This window comes from Microcaecilia unicolor, chromosome 6, assembly GCF_901765095.1.
Source record: "Microcaecilia unicolor chromosome 6, aMicUni1.1, whole genome shotgun sequence".
Lineage (NCBI taxonomy): Eukaryota > Metazoa > Chordata > Amphibia > Gymnophiona > Siphonopidae > Microcaecilia > Microcaecilia unicolor.
In genome coordinates, this window is record NC_044036.1 from 47,166,070 (window position 1) to 47,190,172 (window position 24,103).

At 43.6% G+C, this 24,103-nt stretch overlaps 1 protein-coding gene across 7 annotated transcripts in view; it reads left to right on the top strand.

Moving 5' to 3' along the window:
- The window catches only part of SRSF11 (serine and arginine rich splicing factor 11), a 202,495-nt gene that overhangs the window by 27,954 nt on the left and 150,438 nt on the right, over positions 1–24,103 (top strand). For 5 of the 7 annotated variants that reach the window (XM_030205240.1, XM_030205241.1, XM_030205242.1 and 2 more), the window contains exons 2-5: positions 18,375–18,508; positions 22,233–22,342; positions 22,740–22,832; positions 23,184–23,233. In XM_030205240.1, the coding sequence (XP_030061100.1) occupies positions 18,375–18,508; positions 22,233–22,342; positions 22,740–22,832; positions 23,184–23,233 (387 nt within the window). Of the gene's footprint in view, positions 1–15,658; positions 15,739–18,374; positions 18,509–21,124; positions 21,936–22,232; positions 22,343–22,739; positions 22,833–23,183; positions 23,234–24,103 lie in introns of those variants that run through there. The other 2 variants (XM_030205245.1, XM_030205246.1) reach the window with 2 other exon arrangements.

The window sequence follows — 24,103 nt, forward strand, 5'->3', positions numbered from 1 at the left end:
ATAGACCAGAGATAAAACCACTGATTGGGTGATACCTGAATTTGAAGATCGTTTTCCCATACTGAACATAGGCTTAGTTTGCTGCTTAAACACTTTTGTATAAAAAATTTGTATAATTGTGATACACCATGGCCTTTGTAACAAATTTTAGAGAGGAAATCATGTATAGGAGGAGACTTTACATTTAGGTTAGAGAGATCTTTGTTCTGGGTTAAACAATGTTTAATCTGGAGCCAAAGTATTGGCTGACTGGTAAAGAAAAGACAGAACAGAGATCCTCAAAGGGAACAACTGAATTACCAGAATACAAATGTGCAATTGTCCTTATCCCACTTTTTGCCCAAATTTCCCAAAATATAGGGTGCTTATTATTTTTGTTTTTTTTCTTCTCCAAATGTATCTTAGGGGTTGTAACCAAATAGGTAAATTTTATTAGAGCACTATTCAAAAAAGGTTTCAGGCTTATTGAGGGTTTTTATTTTTTTTGGCATGCTTTAGACTAGGACAGTGGCTCCCAATCCTGGTCCTGGAGGCACCCCAGCCAATCAGGTTTCCACGATATCCACAGTGAATATCAACCTAGACTACTACAATGGAATTTATGCGGGATGCAAAGAACAAATCATAAAGAAACTTCAAACTGCCCAAAACGTAGCAGCCAGACTCATATATGGAAAAACAAGATTTAAAAGCGCAAAACCCTTACGAGAAAAACTATACTGGCTCCCAATCAAAGAACGTATTGCGTTCAAAATATGCACCCTCGTTCACAAAATCATTAATGCTGAACCCCCGGGATACATGTCAGACCTCATAGACCTCTCAATCAGAAACACATCAAGATCAACATGAGCATACCTAAATCTCCACTACCCAAGCTGCAAAGGACTCAAATACAAATCAACCTACGCATCCGGCTTCTCCTATATAAGCACACAACTATGGAACGCACTACCAAATGCCGTGAAAACAACATATGACCACCTAAACTTCCGGAAACTACTAAAACCTTACCTGTTCAAAAAGGCATACCCGAACGACCCAACTTAAATGCCTCAGCTCAGCAACACAACAAAACCAAAGCTCGTTTGGACATAAACTACCTCTTCCTCCTTATGATTCCTAAATCTATCTATCTATCTACTTATCATTTCTATAGCGCTACAAGGCATACGCAGTACTGTACACCATACACAGAAGACAGTCCCTGCTCAAAGAGCTTACAATCTAGATACGACGATAGAAAGAGGTGAGGATTAAGGACAGGGTAAGTGAGTTAGGAGTCAGAAGCAGTGGTAAAGAGGTAGGTTTTGAGTTTGGACTTGAAAATGGCTAAAGACGGGGCTAGATGTACAGGCTCGGGAAGACTAAATCTGTCTGTCACGCACGAACTTTACCACAACCTCACACTGTATTTGTTCATACCGATATTGTTGATCGCCTCTACGGTACTATGTAAGCCACATTGAGTCTGCAAATAGGTGGGGAAATGTGGGATACAAGTGTTACAATTAACTAAATAAATAAAATAGATGTTAGAGATTTGCATGCAGAGGAGGCAGTGTGTGCAAATATCCCTCATGAATATTCATTGTGGGTATCCTAAAACTCTGACTGGTTGGGGTGCCTCCAGGACCAGTTTGGAAACCACTGGACTAGGAGTTCCAGCCTGCAATCCTGGAGGGCCACAAACCAATCTGGTTTTCAGGATTAGATTGTAAGCTCTGTCAAGCAGGGACTATCTCATACATGTTCAAGTGTACAGCACTGCATATGTCTAGTAGTGCTGTAGAAATGATAGTAGTAGGATATTTTTATATTTATTTGCATTTATAAACAAGCACATAATCATGTATGAGGAGTAAAATGATGTTGAGTTACATATAAAAGACTAACTCATTTCCATAAAATATAAAGTGGACCTCGTTAAGAAAAGAGGCAGCTAACACAAAATTAGAAAATAAGGTAAAAGACAAAAATGAAAATGGTGCCCAGAAAGTCGCTATATTATTTTGCAGACTTCTCAATAATTCCATTACATATACTCACCCTAAACTATAGGAAGCTGAACAGAAGGTCTGTTATCTAGAAAAGCCCTCAATTGCTTTGCTTTGGGTCATAGAAAAGTTGTCTATTTGAATCTGTTTGAATCAATTACAAGGAAAACGTAAAATGTGTCCCAAGAGAGAGAACCTCTTCACAGAACCTCTTTTCTTGTGTTTCTGTACAAATATCGGGGGGAAAACCCAAACCTTCCTGCCTAAAAACAACTTGAAACAGGTTTTAGGACTCATTCTTTATCTGGTTCTAAGAGGGTAGATGAATGCATTTCTCTTCCATAGATCTCTATAACATCTGAGTGACATTTTAAACTATCCTTGGATAGCTCTTCCTGTCTGTTATCCTGGCAGTTTTTCTCTGGCAAGAAGTGCACCTGAGTAGTTGGTGGTAAGGTTTCTTTTGGAACCCCCAGTATTTTCAGCAGATATTTTTTGAAGAGCTCCATGGGTGCTACATTTTCAGTTTTAGGAAGATTGATAAAATGCAGATTTGATCTTCTAGTAATGTTTTCAAATTTCTCCATCTTGTTAGCCAAACTAACCATACTGCGACCAAAAGCTGTGTTCCCTTTACTTGCATATCCAGAGATTCATGTTGAACATTGTCTAGTTTTCTCTCCATTTCAAAACTTCTAGCCTTTTGGGTAGCCAACCAAGATTTAGTCTTGTAAGGAAACATCAGTATCAGATTTGTTCCTCAAAAACAGTGTTTCCAAATGAGCCACAGCCTCCCAAAAGGTCAAGAATCGCATTGACAGATTTAACCAAAGGAGCCATCACAGAGGCACGAAGCTGCCTCGGGGAGACCTAGTATCAATCAATTCAAAGCTCAGAAGGCTGCCTGGGCAGGTGACAGAAGTCTTTCCTCTGTGCTCGGTGTTTCATCGAACTCCGGCAAGGCTGCCTTCGTGCCACCTCGTCACCAGTGCTGGTTTCAGAGGAAGTTACTACTATGTGGACCACAAACATTTCAGTAGATGAAGTAGCAGCTGTAGTAGTAGTAGCAGCTGGTGAACTCCAGGAGAAAAATCCTCACTTTTCCCTTTCACTTCAACATGTTTAAGGTAAAAAAAAAAAAAAACAAAACCCCACAATAACAGCGATTAAGGCAATAGTAACAGAAAAAATTGGAGCGCTATGCAGCTTGACCGTCCAGTCGCCTTGGGTCCTCCCACTGCATAGAGAATATCAGTGGAGGTAAAGCTTGCATGTATTCTATAATTATTCATTAGGGACTGGTTTGCAGCCCTCCAGGATTGCATTTTGACACTCTTGCTTTAGACCATGACTTGTTTGGTAAGATTATAGAAAAGATTTCTTTCCTTAGTGTGGCAACAGATGAATCCAGAACAAGGTTATGTCCATCTACCAGCAGGTGGAGAATTGCACTGAGCCTTAAGCCTCTGTGTTCAGTGTAACCTATACCTATATCTCCAGCAGGTGGTAGACGTGTCTGAATTTCTTTTAAGGGGCCTATCTCCCTGTTCCCAGTTTCTGGGTCCAGTGGAGCTGGGGGTGTAGTGGCTGGACTCTGATGCTTTGGGAACACCTGATTGTGCTGGGCTCCCCCCCCCCCCCCCCCCCCCCCCCCGGGCATGCTCTTCAGTTGCCTGCCTCAGATATCCTTCCTTTAAATAAAAAAAAAAAACCACAGCAAGGCAGTGCTTTTGAGCTAGGAGCAGCTTTTGGTGCAGCGCTGGGCAGAAAATCCTCCCGGGGGGGGGGGGGGGGGGTCTTTTTCAGCAGTGAGTAGTCTGTCCTCATGATGTCTCCTTCACAGACAGCTAAGCACTGTCCTCATACAGGGTGAAATAGTCTGTGTTAGGTGGGGTGGAGTCTGTCCTGCATGCTCTGCTTCAGTTCAGATGCAGGATTCTTTAGGGGAAAGGAGCTTCAGCACTGGCTCCCCCATGTGGCTCTCAGCTCTCTGGCAGGTTTGGGATGCTGCCCTGATAATGAGCATCACTGCTTCCTCCCCGATGCCACCAGTATGGGCATGGCAGCAATGCTGGTTTCTTGCACACAAGCCACAGTCTACCTTGTGGCCAGCGGCACAGTTGGCTTCTGGGGTTTCTTCTCCTTCGGAGCAGGTGATCCTTGGGGTGGAATGGCAGCAGGGGGATATTCACTTTTCCCCATAGTTTATGCTGCTTATGCACCATGCCCTTCTTTTGAAGCGCGCTTAGCCTTCTCAGGGCCTTCCTCAGGTTGCTTTACCTTCCCCTCAGTAGCCAGTTCCCCAGGCATCCAAGTGGGTTTGTTTACAGCCCCATTCTGATTGGGAGACAAGGAGAGCTTCCTACTTTGAAGGGGGATGGCCCTTCCATGGTGTGGATATTCCGCAAGTAGAACTTCCTCATTCACCAGAGCTCTGGAAATCCTGCATATCATGCCTCCAGCCTCCCAGCTTGCTTCTGCTGCCCCTAATCTTATCACGTCGGGCACTAGAAGGCTTTCTTCCACACCCATGTGGCTATGTGTGAGCATATTGATGGCCAGTGGAACTCTCCTGATGCAGGCCTCAAGGTGGCACGTGCTATGTCTCGCGTTTACCCATTGATATCTGAGGAGGTGGAGTCGTTCCAGCTCCCAGCTGTCAAAAACGGGTTCTAGATAACCTGAGAACCTATACAAAGAAAGAACTTTCAGAAACAAATTGGTGAAGCAAGTCTTAATTATACAATCTTTCAAGAATGGGTGTCTCTTATAGTAAGCAGGCAAACACATCCCTTAATTCTTACAGCTTATATTCCTTTCACTTGTAACATAGGTTTCGGTCCCTAAATTCTTCATTGGATATTGATTTCATATCTGTAACCTATTACATTAGTTCTAAACATCGTATGTCAGCCTCCACCCCTTATTGCTGTTTTCTTCTGAAAACATTTTTCCATACTTACAGAGTTCCTATTTCTGGTGTTATCTTGCATTGTCCACCTGTTGGTAGCTTTTATGCTTGGTTTACATTCTCTTATCTCAGCCTTCAGACCTTCGTGTCCTGAGGACTTACAAAAGTTTCTGCATCAATAGTTTCAGGCATGGTAGGCTTCATTCCCCCCCTTCCCCCAACTTAGTGGTTATAGCTTATCTTGCTTTTCACACTGCTTGTTAGCTAGCAACACCCTGTCTTTCAAACTGCCATTATTTTCCAGTTCCTTCTGTTAGTATTTTAAAGCAACTTATTTCCAGACCATCTGCTCAGCTTGCTACAGGACACCTGACCCAGTTTCTCCCTACTGTTCCATCCACTCTGCACGATCCAGCTTCTTCCTGCTTGTTCCAGTCTGCCTGCTCCAGCCTCCCTGCTTATTACAGCCATCTGCTCCCGCTTGGTCCAGCCCGCCTGATCCAGCTCGTCCAGCTTGTTCCACTCCATCTGATCCAGCTTCTCCCTGCTCGTTCCAGTCCATCTGCACCAGCCTGTTCCAGTCCGTCGGATCCAGCTTCTTCCTGCTTATTCCAGCCGCCTGATCCAGCTTCTCCCTGCTCGTTCCAGCTTCTCCAGCTGTTCCAGCCCACCTAGTCCAGCTTGCTCCATCCCGCCTGATCCAGCTCCCCCTGCTCGTCCCAGTCCATCTGCTCCAGCCTCCGCTGGATCCAGCTCTTCCTGCTCGTCCCAGTCTGTCTGCTCCAGCCTCCGCCGGATCCAGCTCTTCCTGCTTGTTCCAGCCACCTGCTCCTGCCATTCTAGCCCGCCTAATCCAGCTTGCTCCAGTCAGCCTGATCCAGCTCTCCAGCCATCTGCTCCTGCTGTTTCAGCCCACCTAATCCTGCTTGCTCCAGTCAGCCTGATCCAGCTTCTCCAGCTCCCCCTTGCTTGCTCCAGCCCGCCTTATCCAGCTTGCTCCACCCCACCTGATCCAGCTTCTCCTGCTCGTTCCAGTCCATCTACACCAGCTTGTTCCGGCCCGCCTGATCCAGCTTCCAGTCCATCTGCACCAGCTTGCTCCACCCCACTTGATCCAGCTTCTCCTGCTCGTTCCAGTCCATCTACTCCAGCTTGTTCCGGCCCGCCTGATCAGACTCTCCCTGCCTGCTGCCTGCTCCAGCTGTTCCAGCCCGTTTGATCGAACTTGTCCCAGCCCGCTTGATCCAGCTTGTTCCAGCTCGTCCAACTTGCCTGCTCACTCACTCCCTACCGCTCACTACCTATGGCCCCCATTCACATTCTATTCCTCGCCCTATCCCTCCCCAATCTCTTCCCCCTCCCTCCGCTGTCTACCACACGAACTCACTACCCATCCCCCCCGTCCTGCTCACTACTGCAATACCCTACCTACCCCTATCCCCCACCACCTCACCATCCCTACTGTCCTCCTCCTCCTTCCTAGCTCTTAACCTCCAACACCTCCTTCCTGCCATGAACCCTTCCCCATACCTCCTCAGCGCATCCCGCCTTCGGCGCCTTCTTCACCCTACCTCCCCCACCCTTCTCCGCTCTCTCTTGCTCCTTCTCCTGCTATCCACGGGAGACATCAATCCCAACCCAGGTCTTCCACACATGTCCTCGTCTCATCTATGCAAACGTTCCCGCGATATCTCCAATCTCATCTCCATTCCCCTCCTCCCCCCTTCCTCCCTCCCCTTCTCGTGTGCCCTGTGGAATGCCCACTCAATCTGCAACAAACTTTCCTTCACCCATGATCTCTTCATCTCCCATTCCCTCCATCTGCTCGCCCTAACTGAAACCTGGCTCACCCCCGACGACACTGCCTCAGTCACAGCCCTTTGCCACGGAGGCTACCTTTTCTCCCATTCGCCCCGCACAGTTAGCCGCGGTGGCGGCGTTGGCCTACTACTTTCACCCTCCTGCAGTTTTCAACCCCTCCTCCTTCCACAGTCTCATTGCTTCTCATCCTTCGAAGTCCATTCCATCCATCTATTCTACCCGCTGCCACTCCGAGTTGCAGTCAACTACCGCCCCCCTGATAAGTCCCTCCCTTCCTTCCTCACTGACTTCGATGCCTGGCTCTCCGTTTTTCTTGAGCCCTCATCCCCATCCCTCATTTTTGGTGACTTCAACATACACACTGATAACCCATCCGACTCATACGCTTCTCAATTCCTCACCCTAACCTCCTCCTTCAACCTCCAACTGAGCTCCACCACCCCTACTCACAAATCTGGTCACTGTCTTGATCTCGCCCTCTAATCTCTGCATCTCTGCTCTTCCCATTTCTGACCATCACCTGATCACATTCACAATTCATCACCCTCCCCCTCAGTCCCGCCCAACACTAACCACTACCTCCAGGAATCTCCAGGCTGTTGACCCCCCCCCACCTTATCCGCTACTATCTCTGATCTCCTCCCGTCCATCACGTCCTCCGAGTCTGTCGACAAGGCTGTTTCCAATTACAGTGCCACTCTCTCCTCCGCCCTAGACACCCTTGCACCGTCTGTTTCCCGTCCCACAAGGCGCACTAATCCCCAGCCCTGGCTTAACCCCTGCACCCGTTACCTTCGCTCCTGCTCCAGATCGGCTGAACGCCTATGGAGGAAATCTCGCACCCATGCTGACTTCATTCACTACAAATTCATGCTATCCTCCTTCCAGTCCTCCCTATTCCTTGCCAAACAGGATTACTACACTCATTTGACTAATTCCCTCAGCTCTAACCCTCGTCGTCTCTTCGCCACCCTCAACTCCCTCCTCAAAGTGCCTTCCGCTCCCACCCCTCCCCTCACTCTCTCCTCAATCACTGGCTGACTACTTCCGCGACAAGGTTCAGAAGATCAACCTCGAATTCACCACCACTAAACCTTCTCCTCCTCTTCATCCTATCACCCACTCCCTCATCCAATCAACCCAGGCCTCCTTCTCCTCTTTTCCTGATATCACCGAAGAGGAAACCGCCCATCTTCTCTCCTCCTCGAAATGCACCACCTGTTCCTCAGACCCCATCCCCACCAACTTACTTATCACCATCTCTCCTACTATCACCCCCCACCATCTGTCATATCCTCAACCTCTCTCTCTCCACCACAACTGTCCCTGACACCTTCAAGCATGCTGTTGTCACACCTCTCCTCAAAAAACCTTCACTTGACCCTAACTGTCCCTCCAACTACCGCCCCATCTCCCTCCTACCCTTCTTCTCCAAAATACTTGAACGCGCGCCTTTCACAGCCGTTGCATTGATTTTCTCGCCTCTCATACCATCCTCGATCCGCTTCAATCTGGCTTTTGCCCACTTCACTTGACAGAAACGGCACTATCCAAAGTCTGTAATGACCTGTTCCTTGCTAAATCCAAAGGTCATTACTCCATCCTCATCCTCCTCGACCTATCCGCCGCTTTTGACACTGTCAATCACAACTTACTTCTTGACACACTGTCCTCTTTTGGGTTCCAGGGCTCTGTCCTCTCCTGGTTCTCCTCTTATCTCTCCCATCGTACCTTCAGAGTACACTCTCATGGTTCTTCCTCCACCCCTATCCCACTCTCTGTTGGTAGGGTTCTGTCCTTGGACCCCTTCTTTTCTCTATCTACACCTCTTCCCTGGGCTCCCTGATCTCGTCTCATGGCTTCCAGTATCATCTCTATGCTGACTACACCCAGCTTTATCTCTCCACACCTAACATCACTGTAGACACCCATGCCAAAGTATCGGCCTGCTTATCCAACATTGCTGCCTGGATGTCCAACCGCCACCTGAAACTGAACATGGCCAAGACCGAACTTCTTGTCTTCCCACCCAAACCCACTTCTCCTCTACTTCCACTCTCTATTTTGGTTGATAACACCCTCATCGTCCCTGTCTCTTCTGCCCGCAACCTCGGTGTCATCTTCGACTCCTCCCTCTCTGCGCATATCCAGAAGATAGCCAAGACCTGTCGCTTCTTCCTCTATAACATTAGCAAAATCCACCCTTTCCTCTCTGAGCACACCACCTGAACTCTCATCCACTCTCTCATTACCTCTCGCCTTGACTACTGCAACCTACTCCTCACTGGTCTCCCACTTAGCCACCTATCCCCCCCTTCAGTCCGTTCAGAACTCTGCTGCACGTCTTATCTTCCGCCTGAACCGATACACTCTTATCACACCTCTCCTTAAGTCACTTCATTGGCTTCCGATCAGTTACCGCATTCAATTCAAGCTTCTGCTACTAACCTACAAATGTACTCGATCTGCAGCCCCTCCTTACCTCTCAACCCTCATCTCCCCTTACGTTCCTACCCGTAACCTCCGCTCTCAAGACAAATCCCTCCTTTCAGTACCCTTCACCACCACCGCCAACTCCAGGCTCCGCCCTTTCTGCCTCGCCTCACCCCACGCATGGAACAAACTCCCCGAGCCCATACGCCAGGCCCCCTCCCTGCCCATCTTCAAATCTCTGCTTAAAGCCCACCTCCTCAAGGTCGCCTTCGGCACCTAACCTCTACACCTCTACCCAAGAAATCTAGACTGCCCCAACTTGACATTTCGTTTTTAGATTGTAAGCTCCTTTGAGCAGGGACCGTCCGTTTTGTTTATTTTGTACAGCGCTGCGTAACCCTAGTAGCGCTCTAGAAATGTTTAGTAGTAGTATTTCTATGTATTAATGTGGTGGTCCTTATTGGGAAGGGCCTGCAATATTAGCATACACACACTCACACAAGTATAGTCACACCATTTATCCCCAAAGATTTCCCTTCTAAAGGGGACATAAACTATGTATTTAACTTTTGCAATTTTGTTAAGTGAAAAAGCAATATATATATATGGTGACTAAGAAGACCATGGCCCCTGTTCAAGAGCGGACGGCTCTTAAGGATATGCAGGATCATAAGATTGATGCCACTCTGAAAATGTCCTTTGAGGTGGTTGCTCTGACTCATATCTAAGGAGATGGAGTCGCTTCAGCTCCCAGCAGTGGATTCTTTGGTCACTGTGGTGATTAAGAAGACCACAGTCCCTGTTCAAGGGGGATGGCTCTTAAGGATATGCAGAGTTGTAAGATTGATGTCACTCTGAAGATATCCTTTGAGGTGTTTTTTTTCTGGCTCTTCAGGCAACAGTTGTAGTTTCTTATGCTGCTAGATCCTACCTAAGCATTGTCCATCAGGTCACAGGTAGCAGACTCTGCTGAGGTTCCTGACCCTGGTTCCATTGGATGCCGTCTTGGAGGTGGTTTTTGTCTTCTTTGGCAGATGGTCTTTCTTCTTAGAATGTCTTCAAAACAGGTGGCACTTATGGTCTTGGCCTGACGTTTCCTTATGGGTCAGGAACTGGGCAGCTGATGTGACCTCCAAGTCCACACTAAACTCCCCTTTAGGGGAAAGCTTCTGTTTTAGTGAGGACCTGGAGAAGCAGGTCAAGGACTTATGGGAGTCTTGAGTCTCACTTTCTGCCAGAGGACAAGCCAAAATCTTCCACTCGCTCTTGCTTTTGGGACTCCAGACAGGACAGGCTGGAGCTCTTTGCCAGTTTCTTCAGGTCTCATCAGTCTAAATGGCCTTCCTTTAAAGGGAACAAGAGGGCGGGTGGTATGGCCTTGCAAACGTCTGCTGCCACCCATCCTTTGCAATGTGTGTCCAGAGTCCCTCCTCGATTGCCACAATCGGAGGCTGACTTCTCGAGGCGTGGACCTGCATCATTTTGGACCAGTGGGTCTTGGAGATCCTGAGAGACAACTTCAAGCTGGAGTTCTCCCACCCTCTCACTGATGCCCTCCCCCCCCTTGGAGTCTCTGCACCCACGAGAGCAGTGGTTCAAGACACCTTGGACAGGCTGCTGCATTGGTTGGGAGGGGGGAATGTATTCCATCTTTTTTGTGATTCTGATAACAGGGGTCCTTTCATCCGATTCTCGAAGTCAAGCATTTCAGAATGGAGACTGTGGTCTGTGATTTCCTTGGTCCAGCCAGGCAAGGTGATGGTACTGGTGATAGCTTTTCTCCTCTGCCAGGGCATCTGGGTTCATCCCTATCTGGATGGCTGGCTAATTAGGGTTTTTTGCAACAGGACAACTTGGCTGCAGCTTCCAAAGTGGTGTTGCTTCTTCAGTTCTTGGGCAGGGTGATCAACTTTGCCAAGAGTCATCTGGTAACTTCTCAATCCCTGGAATACTTAGGAGCCCATTTTGACACCTTGGCGGGGAGGGTCTTCTTGCCTTCTTCCAAGATCGGAAACTTCAGGCCTAGGTTCAGCATCTGTTGATTCTGCCCTCTCCTCGAGCATAGGATTACATGTAGGCGCTGGAGTCCATGGCAGCGGCTTTGGACACTGTACTATAGGCCAGGGCACATATGAGGCCACTTCAGACCCCTCTCCTCAACCGTTGGTCTCTCCTCCATCAGGATATCTCAGCACAGGTCCCTTGGTCTCAAGTGGGGATAAGCATGTTGTGGCTGGATCAGGGCAGCCATTCTTTGGGAAAGTCCTTTGCAACTCCGAATTTGATTGTGGTTACTGCAGATTTCAGTCTTTTGAGTTGGGAAGCTCATTGTTTGCACCTCATGGCCTAGGGCGAGTGGTCTGCAGTGGAGGCAGTTGACCTATCAACCATTTGGAACTTGGGGTATTATGGAAGGGCCCTGGAGGCATTTGCCTGAACGCTGCATCGCCACCCTTTCAGAATTCTATCAGACTATGCAACGGCAGTGCCTTATGTCAGTGGGCAAGGGTTAATTCGGAGTGCTTCCTTGACCTTGGAAGCTTGCCTCATCTTCATGTGGGCAGAAAGGAACCCCCAGGAGATCTTGGTGGCACACATTGTGGATTACCTCAGCTGGAGCATGCTGGATCCGGTGGAGTGGGAGATCTCTAGTCACACCTTTGCTCTCATAACATTGAGATGGGATCTTCCCACCTTGGATCTCATAACAGGGACAGGCAACGCCAAGCTCTCAGTGGAGGGAGTTGGGCTTTCTAGGAGTGAATGCTCTGCTTCAGCAGTGGCCAACCAACTCCCTCCTCTGTGTTCCTTCCCTGGTCCATGATGGGCTGGGTGCTCTCCACCTGGGCTGGGTTATCCTGGTGGTTCCATACTGGTTTGCGGATCTAATTCATCTTCTGGTGGGCAAACTCCTCCCTCTCCCCTTGGTGGTGGGGGGAGGATGGGGTTCATCTTCATCTTTTGATGAACTACCTGTCTCGCTTTGGTCTTACGGCTTGGCTATCAAGCGGTCATGTTTGAGGAGGTCATCACTACTCTTTTGCAAGTGAGAAAGCTAGAGTTAAGAGACTTTTCGAATTCTAATGCAGTGAGCAGGCTCTTTCTCCCTTTCGATCTTCTCTTCCTCAGTTTTTGGCCTTTCTCCAGGATGGCTTCAAGAAGGACCTGACCTTGAATTAATTGAAGGTCCAGGTGACTGCTTTGGCTGCTACAGGGAGCGTGTGAACAACTTTTTGTTGGCTTCTCATCTAGACGTTGTGATATTCTTGTAAGGAGTTAATCGTTTCAGCTAACACTCCGGTCTGTCTGTCCTGAATGGGATCTGAATTTGGTTCTGAAAAATCTTTAGAGGGCTCCCTTTGAGCCACTTTGTGGTGCTATTCTGAAGAATGTCACACTCAAGACAGTGTTTCTGGTGCAATTGCATTGGCCAGATGGGTGTCTGAGCTACAGACACTCTTGTAGGGATGGTTTCTTGATGTTTACAGAAGGAGGGGTTTCCATCCGTACTGTTCCCTCCATTCTGCTTAAGGTGTTTTCTTCCTTTCACCTTAATCAGGTGGTGTTTCTTCCTTCCTTTAGTCAGGATGATTATGGATCGCTTTTTTCCCGCATGAGGCTTCTAGATGTTAAGTGGGCACTTCTACATTACCCGGTCACTGAAAAAAATGTAGAATTTCAGCACCTGTTAGTGCTGTTTTCTGGGACTATGCGGCCTCCAAAGCCACAGTTTCTTGTTTGTCTATTTATTTATTGATTGGGATTTATTAACTGCCTTCATGAAAAGATTCATCCAAGGTGGTTGGATGAAGGAGGTGATTCCTCAGCCTATAGTTCTTCAAGGAAACAGCCTCCAGGTGCATTCCTTTCAGGGTGGCTACTTCCTTTGCTGAGTGTTGGGCGGTATGATCCTTGGCACATACTTTTACTAAACACTACCACCTTGATGTTGCAGCTTGACAGGATGTTTCTTCTTGGTCCTTCTTGCAGGAGTTTCCGATTCCCACCCTGTGTGAGGTCTGCTTTTGAACATCCCACTTTTCCTGGATTGATCTGTTGCCATGGTAAGGAATTTTCTTTCCTATAGTGCAACAGATCAATCCAGGAACCCTCCTTTGGTAGTTTTTCTTCTGCTGGTTGCTGTGTGTTGTGTTTTTGTTTCTCAGACTTCTCTGTTTGGATGTGGCTATTGCTGTTCCATTTCTTTGCATGGATATTCTACATGATTCTGGGAGCAGGGGAATGAGATCACCTGGAAAAGCTGCTATCTGGGTTTGCTCTCTTTACTGCTACTTTATCGGAATACTGGGAGGGTACATTGAACTGTGCTAAAGGCACAGTGCAATTCTGTGCCCTCTATCGCCACCTGCTGGTTGATGGGCATAACCCACTTGTCCTGGATTGATCTGTTGCACAAAAGGAGCGGTTCCCAGACCTTTTCAGTTCATAGCACCTTTAGTGTCCGAGCATTTTTTTTTTTTTTTTTTTGCAGAACCCCACTGCCACATAGGTCTCTACGTCTCCAGCTACACAGTTCTCTACTGCCCCTCCCACACACTTTTTTCCACTGCTCACTTTCACCTGGGGCAGCCCTGGGGGTGGGGGGCTCCGCTGCAGTCTCCATCTCCACTTCAGGCTCCCTGCCGCTTCTCTAGATGAGCAGCAGCAGTGGCAAAACAAGCTGCAGCCGTGTGGGACCAGACTCTCCATACATGTCCTGCCTGCTGTGCCCTGGAACAGGAAGTGATGTTCAAGGGGGCAGCTGGGTGTATGATGAGTTGCTTGTTTTGCCGCCGCCGCCGCTGCTCATCTAGAGAAGCAGCAGGGATGAGTATGTGGGGGAGGGAAGCAGAGAGGAGGCAGATGCTAGGGAGGAGGAGTGGCGGTTTGGGTGGCAGCGGGAGGAAGGTCAGGATTTGCCGCAGTACCCCTGACAGTTCGCTGCGGTGCACAGTTTGGGAATCGCTGCACTAAAGAATTATATGGTAGGAACTAATTTTACCTTCTGACAATTCTCCCATACAAATTCTTGTTATGTAAACAGCGTTGAACTGTGCCTGTGGACAGTTGTCAGCGAAACTTTTCAACAGGGCATTTGCAGTGATTTTCCAGCAGTTCTATTAGAGATTTTGTTGGTCTTCTAGATCTTGCCTTTGCTAAGAAATCAATGTTACTTGTAATGTTCAGTGTTCTTGATAGTTGAAAGTGTTAGCTACAGGTGTGTTAGAAATATCATAATTCCTCTGCATTGCTGTATGGATTGGTTTAGTTCATTTAAAAAAACTTCTGCACCATCTAAGAGTTCTGGCTGGATTACGAACTCTATATACACAATACATATTGCACAAAATGCACTATACAAAAGATAGTGCATGCATGCAAATCTGTCTCATGCATGTTCATTTTGGATATCCCAAAATCTCGATGGGGCTAGATGTGCCCTGAGGACTGGATTGGGAATGGCTTCAATATGGTAATTCTTATATTTTGTAGGAATGATTTCCATTTTCAAATGTTTAGACCACTGCTTAGAGAGAAACACATTTGTTGAAAGATAGATCAATAATCACAAGTCGACAATGTGGAAGAGTTAAGAGTTCACTCAACTGTGGAATTGGCTTTTCACCTGATTAATTGAAAGCCTAACAGGTCATTAAACATTTAGGTTTGTTAACTTTAAAAAGTAGTAGGAATCTTATCCAAATTTTTGCACCTGCCATTATCATTTTTTTTCAAGTTTTCAACCTGTTAACATCAGAAAATAAATAGCAATCACGAACTGAAACGTGAAAAAAAGATTTAATGTTTAAACTTTGTACCAGGTAGAGAGGGGTGTGTCAGCTTCTGTTCACATAAGGATTCATTGAAACATATAGTTTGACCAGGGTGCCAATTTTTTTGCACACAGCTAGATCTTTGTGCCCAAGGGAGCTTATCTGGTTTACAAAGTTTAGTCAGTAATGGGGAGGAGAAGGGGGTTGGTGCAGTAATTTGCCTCAGTGTTAGGATTTAAACCTTGACTTCTTTGGTTCTCAGCCTGCTATTCTAATTTTTATGCTAGTCCTTATCCTCCTTAGCTTTTACTTATCTCTAGCAATGTTGTACACATTTGTTATGTTTGTGTTTGAGCAACAAGGGAGGAGTCTCAAATCTTAAGTTTTTATAGTTCCTATTAAAATTTCCTATACTGCCTTATCTAAATAAATTGAGTCAAAGCGGTTTACATACTAATAAAATTTAAATGAAAACTACAGTTGTCATATAGGAAAGAGACGTGCATACAGCTAAGTTAATCGTTCATATAAACAACTAAAAATGTTCTTTAAAAAATGGATAAGCATTTATGACCAGAACCAGCCAATTTAAAACTAGCTACTATAGTTTGGATCGTGCTGTTTATGCTTTATCTAGGACCATATGATCTGCATCTTGTTTCTCCATTGCATAAGTATGTATTCTCTTTTTTTCCCTTTTGTTGCTCTCTGTATAGTATGGTCTAATATTTTAAGAAATCAAGCTCTGACCGCTGTTTGGTGGCGTTTGTATAATCTGTTGGTTGTCGGTGTCCCATTTCTGGTGAGTTTGTGTGTCAGTATTGCTAAAACCAATATTTCAATAGATATGAATTGGCACCGGATTGTTATAGCAAGATCTGATAGAGAATGGACATGGAACCTAAAATACAATTTTATCCCTTGAAGTGTCCTTTTGATTTAAAATGGGATTTAGCTATATGGACTGCACAAAATAGGGCAGGTTGCAAGGTAAGGTACTGCTTGCAGCGGTTGGCTCCTTCTGTTGGGGAGTTTGAAGAGAAGACATCAGGTTTCAGTGCAGTCCCTATGGTAGTTTACATATAACATTAAAAATATACAGCAGTCAATTGGATACTGGGTTAACAAATTGCGCTCCCAGTAGGTTGTAATGTGTGGTGGTCTAATACACGTGCTATATTCCATTAATTTGCATTGGATGGGGCTCTCCTCTTCTCCCTCCAGTAGCTGGTTCTTCTGTTGATGTCATCCTGCCTCTCTTCTGACATGTCTGTCCCCATCTGTCACTTGCTGTCATATAATGTGTCGCACAACCAGTGTGGATAGCAACCAGCTTTGAAACTGGGATAGAAAAGAACCCACATAGTCCACTCAATTAGGTGGGAAAATGTGGGATACAAATGTAACAAACAAACAAAACGGTCAGGTACACATACAATCTACCCATTAGGTCAGTGCTTAACAATCTTTTTGTGGCCATGCCCTCATGATCATGCACAAAAAGAATGATGTACCTATGGAGAGCCCATCAAAGTTGTGACAAATGCAGATTTTGTGACCCTATTTGGGTTCTGTCCCACAGTTAGGGAAGCGCCACATTAAGAATTGCTTTTAACTTATTTACTTGTAACCACCTTAAAGAAACCCTGTGAAGGGAAAATATTGAGAAGACATGGAACGAATCTTGCCATTACTTCATTTCTGTTATGGTATGCACAAAAATAATTAAAAATGTAAAGGAAATAAATTGGTACTCGTAAACTTTTGCACAGAAATTTTTCATGGGAGCTAGATCACAGTAGAGTCCAGTAATTCGCAGCTAAGCAAAAAAGTTAAAAAAATAGGTTGGGAAGTATTATTTCAGGGGCTATGCCATTATACACAAATAATGCTCATGCTCAACTTAGGTCACACAGTCTGCTGACATTGTGAACATCATGTAAGAACACCGGAGATGGCTGTAGATAACTGTCCAGTACTGCAAACTAGAAGCGACCAAATTAAGTCAGGATGCTTATAGTGACTGGCAGCCTCCTAGTGTTTTTGCTTTTCCACCTCAATGGTATGAAAAACAGGTCAAGAATTAGTGAGATGCCAGCAGTCTCGCCATTTGGAGACATTACTCCAGGATAGTTCTTGCAAGTGGTATATGCCTGCATCCTCTGCAGATATTGCATCATTACTTCTGTTTGATGGCAAAGTATGATGATATCTTGACTTCTTGAATTAACACAGTGGACAGTGGAGGACTGTCTGTTAAGGAGGTTTGATTAACAGGAGTCGGCATGATGTCACAAAGCTGAAGCTGGTCTACCCAAGGAGGCTTTTATTCCCTCCCACCATGTAGCCACTGCCAACTTGGTACACCCAAACCAATGTAATTGATAGGGCGACAATCTGCCTACTGGTATCAGGCCCAATAATGGGCCTAAAACACTCCTGCTGTCTGCTGTTTATCAAACCTCCTTGGTGTTTATACTGCAGCCCACTCTTTCTATAACAGGTTGTCTAAAGTTAGGCACCAGCTGCACACACATGTTATGGAATGCAAGCACTTACGTGTGACAACTAGTTACATGCGTAAGTGCTAGTTGGGAGCTAAGTGGTATTCTATAACTTTAGTGCTCAACTTGTTTAGCATATAAATGTAAAGGGGTGTTCATGGTGGGGAGGTGCATAGGTGGGTCCCGCATTTATGCACGTAACTTATAGAATACTGTAATTTATGTACTGTAAGTTATGTGCTAAAGTACCACATCTAGGCACACGCATTTATTCCTGCCATTGACATGGTATTGGTGGGCGTGCTTAAATGCTGGTGCATAAATGCTGATTTACTTTAATATTCTATGATGGAATCTGAGCCCCCAGTTGCTTTATTAGAATTAGCACTTGACACATAACTTTTAGTGACTTTTATAGAATTGCCCTATTATGTTTAAAATTTATCAAGTTGAAATTAGAATCCATTAGATAGCATATTGAGAGACCACAAACAAAAGATACTTTATAGATAGACAACCTGCAGTGATTAAAGTAAATTTAGTCTACAAGACAGGTTTATTTTTTTGAGATTATTCAATTGGAAATTAGTCTGGTATATGGACGAAATGTGTGTAGTTGTCTCACATGACTGTTCATTTCAGATATTCTGAAAGCTAGATGTACTAGGGAGTTTCATGGATTGAACTTAGTTTTACTGAGTATTTAACAACACATTCCATTTAAGTCCAAAGGCAAATGCTAGTCTCCAGTACTAATGTATTTAGGAAAAACTCATTTTAGAATTTAAATGTACATTGTTTACAGTTTCTAGTTACAATGCATTGTGATTTCTTTGAGAATATTTGGTAATACATGGTAGTGAACTACTTTTATGCTGGTAGAAATAAACTGTTGGAGCTCTCTTAATAATGTTCATTTACTTTTTCCTTTTAGTGATTCTCCTTTGCCTGTAACATCACGTGTCTGTTTTGTAAAGTTCAGTGATCCTGACTCGGCAGTTGTGGCCCAGCATCTGACAAACACTGTATTCGTTGACAGAGCTCTGATAGTCGTTCCGTATGCAGAAGGTTTGTGGATTGTTTAACACTTACAAAGCCATCAGAATATTACAGACTGTTTTCACTGTAGTTTTCTGGGAATTAGTAGCTTTTGGAAAAATGTTAGACATTTAACGTTTTAGAAACTGAATAAAATACCCTTGGTATACTGGGGTTATAATACTAACTAACAGTGATGGACAAGACAATTTTTTGGTTGCAGTTTTAAAGACATTAATTTGATATAAAATTACTTAAAATTTGAATGATTCCATTTTTTACACTCTTAATGATGTCCTAAGTTCCAATTAAATTATTTCTTCAGTACAAAACATTAGTGAGAACTGCAACTATCAGTTTTCAGATATATACTTTAAATACAATTCTAATCTGTAGCATTTGTTTGCATTGATGGCCTTTGAACATGATGATCATTTTCTAGTCTACCAAGGGTTGACTTAAGGATAACTTCCAAATGGTGCCAGATGAACACTGGGTGTTCTAAATTTCCACAATTTTGTGTGCGCAGCCTTGCTGTATTTCTTAGAATCTCACTTAAATAATAAATTCTTTTCTTTGTTATTTGTGTGTGTGATTTTTGTAGTGGAGAAGGCAAATGCAAAGCCCTTCCAGATGGCTGAAAACAGTGGGTCCTCTGCAGCTACAGGGGATTCTAGACATTAACTAAAGGCCAGCAAGCACTCAAGTCCCCAAGTGTTTTCCTGGTGTAACCACTTGTTAATTACATTTTCTCTTTTTTTCTTTTAACATTTTAGGATGTTAATCTTGATTTGAAGGATAAATGGGGGTATCATACTTTATATTCAAATTGTTATGCCAAATAATATATTGGTCTTTTACAGGGGTTATATTTTAGTAAACATCCCGAGGGTTATAGTTTAGTAAACATCCAAGAGAATAGGGGTACTGTTAAAATAGTTTTTCTTAAAAAAAAAAAAAAATACTCACGAATATCATATTACTAGTGATAAAAACACCAGAGAAAATAGTCCACAATTTAAAAATCCTCCCCTGCTTTGCCATACATTTTGAGTTAGGATAAATAACTTAGAATATTGGATTATTAATAGAGAAATGAGTTTCTCTTTTGTCGCCAGTCTTGTGTTGCATAAAAACGCAGTTCAGAGAAAGTGGGAGATGGCAATTTGAACAGGAATTGCAACTTTATATTTGAATGAAGATGATCAGTTCTTGTAGTAATTTCTGTGGTTCATGCATCAGTAAAGCATGCTGGGGGGGTAACTGAACATGGACCTGCATTTAAGAGTTAGGATTCTCAACTGAGTGTGCTAGAATTCCTGGTGGGTAATCATGCTAGTGGTTTTTTTTTCATTGTGCCTGGTAGATGGCAGTTAACTCTTTAGACATGTTATCTGTTTCGAATCTGATAAAAGATGTTATGTGGAGAAATAATGTTTGGTGTATGTAATGTGAATGCTGTATTTGTTACCTTAATGACTGAGTTTTTTTAGTGATTTGAGCTTGAGAGAAGCAGATTTGTGGCCATGATATAATGCATTACAACACTGTCTGCTCTTTATCACTTGCTGATATATTTCTAGGGAGGTAGGGAAGGCAACTGAGAGAATAGGTAAGCACTTTATATGCAAAGCAGTTTGTGATTTGGAAGACTGTGTTGGAATGAAAAAGAAACTTTGTAAATGATTTTGTGGCTAATTTCACCCATTATTTCTCTTTCTGCTTCTTTTTATCGGGTGCTTCTTTTATCTGGAATACTTTTAATTTCATTCATTAAGTAAATGCTTCATAATAGTGGCATTTACAGATACTGATTCTGGATCAAGACCGCTGTAGAAGTTAGATGGTTTGGTGTAAGCTGTTGCCTTCTGTTCTAATACATAGAGCTATATTTGGGTCTACAGCAAGGCATAGTGCTTATTCCAATCTTAATGAAACATTGGCTTATGAGACAAATTTGGAAAGCTGAAGTTGGGAGGTATTGAGGTGCTTAGGATAATGTTGATTTTTGTCTGACTGTTTTTTCTTCTTTTATTCTATACATTTGTGGAGTATTTCATGGTTCTAACAAAGCAGCAGTAAAATATCTTGATGCATGAAAATTAACTAAGGTGCTTCATTGCTTTTTAGTGATAGTTGTATTAAATATTTTAATCAGAGATTCAGATTCATGATTTTTATAGGATTTATAGTTTTATGCTTTGTCTCACAGTAAGTCTGAAAGGATTCATATGGGGCTACCTATTGATGAACACTAATTGCAAAACCAGTTGATAGGCCCTTATTAGTCCCTGAATTTCTGCTAAACTGAGTTAACCAGTTTGATACATAATTTTTAAATCCTTTCTCCGAGACACCATTTTATGCATGCACAAATATTCAGAGATCAATATAGGTATTGTTGCACTGTATGATACACTTGAATGCCCAAGACTTCAGTATTTCTTCCCCCACCCCATTCAACTCTTGGTATCTAAATTGATGACTTCTCAGAGTCACAGGCAAGATAATAGTGCTGTGTATTATACATTTGTTTATATTAGCAGCAGCTCTCAGTATAGGTGGAAGGAACCATTACCTTTATTTAACAGTGGTTTTTCTTTTTTGTTGTTGTGTTTTACAGTTCTTTTCCCTGGTTCAGCCTGAACTATATACCAGGCCCTGCTGAAAATACCACCCAACAGTTTTCTTCTGCAGCTTATCCAGTTTCTCTTAAGTGCCCTGTACATATTGTATGTTTTATGATGAGATGCAGTTTCTTAATGTGCAGGAAAAGACATTACTGGTATATGCAAATCTATAGTTAAATTGTATAACTGAACTCTCATTTTGGGGGCTTGGGCACATTAATAGATTAATATGTCTAGGGCTTTTGCTGTTGGACAGAATAAAAATTGTCTACATGAGATCTTGTCTCACTAGGACGCTTGTTTAGATTGTCCTCCGAACAGTTTAGGATGTAGAAGCTGAGAAACTTGCTTTAGCTGGTTTTAAGAGATTGTGCCAGACTCTCTTTGAAGTGGCAGTTGTAGTATCATTTTTGGTGCGGTAGCTATGGCACACTTTTGGTACTTTTTTCTTTTGAGTTGTACAGCACAGGTAAGGAATGTGCCACAGAGTGTATGCAGGGATTTGCAGAGACTTTCGTATACTTTTGATGAGTCAACAAAAGCCCTATGCTTGATTCAGTACTACTTCCTTGCATACGACCTCTAATTTTTTACAAAATTTATATGGTAGGTGTAAAAGAGAAAAAAAATCATAGTGAACTGTACCATATTAACCCCTAAATCAAACTTTTTTTGTCTTGTGTATCTTGATTTTTCTGTGTGCTTTATAGTGAAGCAGCCGACACGAGTCGTTGTTCATAAAACAGCTTTTGAAAGTTGAGAGCACACCCCCGGAGAACCGACTGTGCTTGCTTACGTTTGGTTCATGACTTAAAAATCGAGTACAGGTGATGAAATCTTGGCAGTGTTAACAAAAAAAAAAAGTAGTGTGTATTGTGCTATTTTTTTTTTACTCTAGAAACTTAACCATTTGTAAGGAAAAGGGAAACAGTCAAATTTTCACATATTGAGGATTCATACATAAAATTAATGATAAATCTTGATGTCTATGAATAATTTATATTTTAGCAAGAATAAGTACTTTCAGCAAACTCAAGTGGTGTTCAGGGAGACGTTTTCTAGGTGTATTTGTGTCTTCTGCCTTTAAAGGGAATGTGCTCTAATGCTGAGGTGTTTTTCTGCAGGAGTGATTCCTGATGAGACTAAGGCTTTGTCTTTGTTGACCCCAGCTAATGCAGTTGCAGGCATTATGCCTGGAGGTGGACTTCTGCCTACTCCAAACCCACTTGCTCAGGTAGATATTTAATTGAGCCAGGAAGAAAGTAATCATTTGCTTTTTTTGAATGAATAACAGTAATTCTTAACTATAACACTGTTTTACGGTATACTTCAATTATCCCATAAATGTCTGTCAAAATGTATATTTAAATAAATCATTAATCTTTTCTTGACTACACATGCCTTCTGGTTTTGTGTTCTGTGAAGTCATGATTCTTCGAAGCATCTTGTTTAATCTGTCGTTTAATACAGATTATTAAATCACCGTAGCACACATGGACTGTAGAACATTGTAGGATGTAGCTTTATATTAGATGTGATCAGAAAAGTTTGAATCCTTGACATATTTGAGAGACCTGGAGCAAAATGTGACTCAGCAATTTGTTTTGCCTTGTTTTTACCATTGACCATAGATTGGTGCTGTCCCTCTGGCTGCCTTGGGAGCTCCGACTCTTGATCCCACCCTTGCTGCCCTTGGGCTTCCTGGAGCAAACTTAAACTCACAGGTAGATTATATAGCTTTCCTACTTCTTATCAGCTGCATTTACTTAGGTGTCCTTTTACTGAAGTGTAAGTTAAGTGCTATGCAGCCAATAGATATACAGTAACTGCATGGCATTTAGCGCACCTTAGTAAAGGAACTCTTAATGAGCTTTTCAGTTTAATATCCTATTAACATTACTGTCCAGGAAACTGTTTCTACAAATATATTTCCTTATATTTCAAGGCTTTTCTTTGACTGTAATATAACACTGAACATTCGTTATCATCAGTATTTAGTTTCTTAGCTATAAAACAAAAAAAAACACCCTTATTTTAGAGACATTTTTGACAATATGTTTGATATCTTTTTACAGTCTCTTGCAACAGATCAGTTACTAAAGTTGATGAGCACAGTTGATCCAAAGTAAGTTATTTTTTATTTTGTTAATTGTAATTATGAAATACATTAAGCATTGTTACTTATTGCCTGAGATTAATAGTTCAGCTGGAAACATTAGTTAAATATTATTTGGTGTTATCTACATACCATCTCCTAGCTTATGTCGCTTGGGACTTGCTAACTGATGATTTTTCTGAGCATGTGCAGGTTCTGTGCACCTGCTACTTGAGTCCCAGCAATCTTTTTTTTTTAAGTCTGCTGCTGCTGCTGCCTGGACATGTGTTAAACAGCACAGACTGAAAAAAAAAAGATTCCTTGTAATCAACAGCAGATGAATCCATTAACTGATGGGTTGTATCCGCGGTGGAGATAGAGAACACTGAAAGCACATGGTGTTCCTGGACGCCCAGCCCCCTCTGCCTTCAGTATATCTCTATCTCCCAGCAGTTCCTGGATTTCTGCCTGGGGTGGCTCCTGTGCTTTGCCAGTAGAGTGGGGGGGGGGGGGGTGTTGTGGCGCCCACTTTAAAGGCATACTTGGTTTTCCCTGTCCGTGCCTTACCCCATTCCCCCTCTTCCCGGAGTTCCTCTGGCTGCCTGCCTCTACTTTCCTCACAGTAAAAAAAAAAAAAAGAAAGAGAGAAAAAGAGGCTCGCTTTCTCAGCGTGGCGATTTCTGGTGCAGCTTGACCGAAGCTTGTTTGACTCGGTCTCTTGAGGTGAGAGTGGTGTCCAGCTCCTCCGGGGAGGTTCCCGATGACAGCACTCTGTGCGGGGGTAAGTTTTGGCATTGTTTTCTGTATTTGATGGCTGCTGAAGGAGTTAAGTGCTGCTCCCACTGTGGGAAATGCAAATCGGCAGCGGGGCTTTGATGCTAATGCTGGCACGAGCATGGC